Source organism: Mercenaria mercenaria, unplaced genomic scaffold (genome assembly GCF_021730395.1).
Source record: "Mercenaria mercenaria strain notata unplaced genomic scaffold, MADL_Memer_1 contig_892, whole genome shotgun sequence".
Classification (NCBI taxonomy): Eukaryota; Metazoa; Mollusca; class Bivalvia; order Venerida; family Veneridae; genus Mercenaria; species Mercenaria mercenaria.
The window spans coordinates 7634-11493 of record NW_026463804.1 but is presented as its reverse complement, the minus strand read 5'-3'; the positions used below and the strand labels follow the sequence as shown (position 1 = coordinate 11493).

Sequence of the window (3860 nt, the reverse complement as noted above, 5' to 3'; positions counted from 1 at the left end):
CGTTGTCGTCTCGATCTCCGGTAAATATGTCTTACAATGTAAATGTCTCTCAGGTAGTGTTTTGAAATTAAACTTTTACATTTAAGCATTTATATGGAGTCCGGTTGTGTTATCGGCCAGAACTGATTTAACAAACCTCTTTGACCTATCAATATATTGGGTAAGTTCGTCTAATATAACGGGTCTTATGTCTTTCCATGGGTCGTCTTCTCCTGAATAAGTAACAATTTGAGATCCAGATTACGTATACCAGTTCTGAGATGCAAATTTTGTTTTCATTATCTCTCTGTGATTCTCAATAATTGGGCATTCAAGAAGTAAATGTTCTACTGATTCTGGGTCACCACATTCACAATGAGGGTTACTGTCCAGTCCAACCTTGTGTCTATGCTCTTTTAAATTGCAGTGGCCATTCTGTAATTGTATAAGAATTCTTTGATTTGTACTTTTGCTGTAATCCATTTGCTTCAGTTTACTTTTGGCTTCAAGTCATACAATGGCTTTCCCTTTCCTGATGTATCCCATCTTCTTTGCCACAACATTGCAATTGTTTCCTTGGCTGCCTTCTTTACATCCCTTGAGTGATGGGTTCTTGTGACTCTCCTTTCATTTCTTCAGCCTGTAGTGCAGCTTCCTTAGCTAGTCTGTCTGCTATTTCATTTCCAGCAATTGCGGCATGCCCTGGTGACCAATCAAGTTTTATAGTGGTTCCACCCTTTTCAGATGCTTTCCAGATACTTTTAACTTCTTGAACAGCCTTAATATGTAACTTGTTTTCCCATCCTAATGGTCAAAATCCCAATTACTGTTCGACTGTCTGAAAATATGTGTAATGAAGGTATTCTGTATTTTGTTTGCTCCTTTACAATGAATTCTAATGTGATCTTGATAGCTATAAGCTCACCAAGGAGAATTGAAGCCATTTTAGAAATTGGCTGCTTAATTCCATCCGTTCACCACTTGGTAAAAAAACACAAGATCCTGCACCACATGGACCAGGATTTCCTCTGCATGATCCGTCAGTAAAAGCTATAGCAGCATCTGGGTTTATGTCATGTAATTGCTGGTTGATGGCTTTTCTAGCTTGTATTTGTTGTTCAGCTGTTCTGTTCTTTGATGAACCTAGGTTGTTCCAGTATGTGTGACGGCGTCTACTTGGTTGGAGGAATTCTAAGTAGGTCAGCTCAGGCTCTATGCATCTGGTATTAGTTTCAGTGAGTGTTTCCATTTCATATACTTGCATTAACATTTTTCCTACGGGTGTTGATGAAATGTCATTGACCTTTTCCTCTTCTCTACATTTATCTAGATATTGTTTCAAAGGGTGGTTTAAGCCTTTTGCCATTAATTTAGTGCACTCTCTTATTGCTAATTCTGTCCTTCGCAAATCTAATGGTGGTACTCCGGACTGTATTTCTAAGCTTTCGCAGCTGCTTGTGCCCATTGCTCCCAAACAAATCATCAGACCTTTTCGCTGGACTTTTTCTAATATTTGTACTGAAGTACTTGTTTGCCAAACTGATGACGCGTACTCTAGATAAGGAACAATTAGACTTTGATATAGTTTAATCATATTCTGTGGTGACACCTTTTCTGATTTTGCTACACATGACAGTAATCCAAGTGCTCTTAATACTTTTGTTTCTGTATATTGTACATGTTGATTGAAGGTGAGCTTTTCATCCAGTACAACCCCAAGAACCTTTGACTGCTTAACTCTTGTCAATCTCAATCCATTTAGCTCGAGATGAATGTCTGGTGTGTTGTCTGGGTCCTTTGAAAACATGCAGTATTCCGTTTTTCCTGCATTCAGTTTCATGCGCCACTTACTTGTCCATTCTGATATTGAATTCAAATCTTCTTGTAGTTGTGTCTCTAGTGTTTTTATGTCTGTATCAGTACGCCACACTGTACCATCATCAGCAAATTTCACTTTATGACTATTTACTTGTTTTAACATGTCTGTCAAATATAAGTTAAACAACAAAGGTGAAAGTACTGAGCCTTGAGGTAGTCCCAGATTTGTCTGGTGTCTGTCATCCTTGTAACCAATAAAAAAAAATAAGGGGGAAAAATTGCACTATATTTTAATTGGGTCTACTTGTGACTAGACCTCGGAGGCTTACACTGTATTTGGTAGTGATCAGCCTATAAGAGAAATTTTTTTTAATTATTTTCACAAAAACTGCCTTTACCTATTAAAACAATCCAATTGCAATAAACATACCAAGTTTCAGGCCCAAGAAATGAGTACTTATGAAAATATTTCCAGTTTTGTACGGTCATGTAAAAGGCGCCAAATTCAAACAAAAACAGGTGTCCGAGGGGCAAATTCAGTGTTTCACTTTTTAAGCTTTATTCGCAGTTTCGCGTTAAATCTTTCAAAATGACTGGTTGTTTCATACCCGAATGATAACAGTGTATCTAAGAAATAGGCTTTTACATATATTATGGCTAAATAATCTCCCTTTTATTATGAAAACAAAAAAACAAAGAAAAATATCAAACAGGGAAATTTTCTGAAAAAAACCCCTCTGTTTTCTGAATTTTTTTTCTGTTTTAGCTTATTTGTTGGCACTTGAAGCAATAAGTACCAGTAAAAAATGCATTTTACATGTTCTTTGATGTCCAAATCAGAATTCAGCACTAATTAAGTGTCAATAAGTTTGTCTGTCTTGGTGCAACAAAGAATAATGGAGACTTACCTTCAAGATAAAAAGGTGTGAAAATCACCATGTCCAATTAGCCACCTGCAGATCTAGCTTAACAATATCACATACTATAAATACTTCAAACCTACCTTTTATATACCATATTTATTCCAAGGTCTGACAGAGCTGTTGAAGCATTATTGAGGTATGAAATGTTAATTTTTATGTCAGTAAAGTATGCCCTCTGCCAGCAAAAGGAAAAAAATAGGCCAACAGCATGGGTTTCAGAAAGGTATGCCAAATTTGAGTATAAAAGGTAAAAATTTCTCTTATGTACAGAATACTGGCAGAAAGTTTGTTCGGTTGCAGTCAGACACCTTTCAGGCTAGAATTCATGAAGGTAATGACATACTTACATTCAGAGATGTTGATGGTTCTGAAACAAATACTACTCCACTCAGACCCTTGTCTAGGACTCAGACCTTGGCTGAAGAATATGCACACTCTGACTCAGAAGGTATCAAAAATCACCCTGATCTCCTCACAAACAAGCTGTACAGGCCCCTTGAACTGTCTGTTATGTTTAACTCTGAAATAAAGTACCACATGCTAACTTATAAGTCATGTAATGGTGATTTATACATTGACACTGCCGCCTCTAGGAAATGGGGTCTTGGTTGGTACTAGCGCCTTATATGTACCGAATGTGGATATTGTAGCAAGTTTTACCGGTTATTTGAATCTGTCCCAACTGGCAAAAAAGGTAGAGAAGCTGCCAAAAGTAATGTAGGACTGCAAATAGGTCTTATGTCCACTCCTATTAGTAACACAGGTGCTATTAGAATTTTGGCAAATACTGACATTATACCACCTAGCCCAGCAGGTATGCAAAAACAATCAAATATGGTAGGGGAAGCTATTGAAAGACTAAATATAGAAAAAATGCATGAAGTTAGGGAAAATATAAAAGCTGAAAATGAGCAATTAGGTTATAAAAACCCCAGACTTGTCCGTGCCGAGGGAGACTCCTACTACAATAACCATCTGTTTAACAGTGAGAGCACTCCTTTTCAGGCCGGGACAATTGTTACCTCAACAATTTGTGAAAATAACTCAAAAGATAAGAAAATCATAGGTGTTTATGTAGGTAACAAACTCTGTAAGACAGCCTCAAAATTACAAAATCAAGGACATGACATTAAGTGCCCA

The 3860-nt window shown here is 37.1% G+C and overlaps 1 protein-coding gene across 1 annotated transcript; it reads right to left on the bottom strand.

Annotated features, from left to right (window-relative positions):
• Positions 1 to 568: 568 nt before the first annotated feature.
• On the bottom strand, positions 569 to 2736 carry LOC128554947 (uncharacterized). The gene is made up of 3 exons (XM_053536283.1): positions 2706 to 2736; positions 988 to 1962; positions 569 to 783 (listed from the first exon to the last, which is right to left on the bottom strand). Exons 1-3 carry the CDS (start codon positions 2734 to 2736, stop codon positions 569 to 571), a joined length of 1221 nt encoding a protein of 406 aa, XP_053392258.1.
• Between the last annotated feature and the right edge of the window lie 1124 nt (positions 2737 to 3860).

What these genes read in the sequence shown, in the direction of transcription:
- LOC128554947 (XM_053536283.1), bottom strand. Translation starts at nt 2,736, where the DNA reads ATGGTGATTTTCACACCTTTTTATCTTGAAG. An exon ending in CACACCTTTTTATCTTGAAG is followed by an intron (nt 1,963 to 2,705) that starts GTAAGTCTCCAT and finishes TATATTTGACAG; the next exon opens with ACATGTTAAAACAAGTAAAT. An exon ending in AGGAAATCCTGGTCCATGTG is followed by an intron (nt 784 to 987) that starts GTGCAGGATCTT and finishes TTTGACCATTAG; the next exon opens with GATGGGAAAACAAGTTACAT.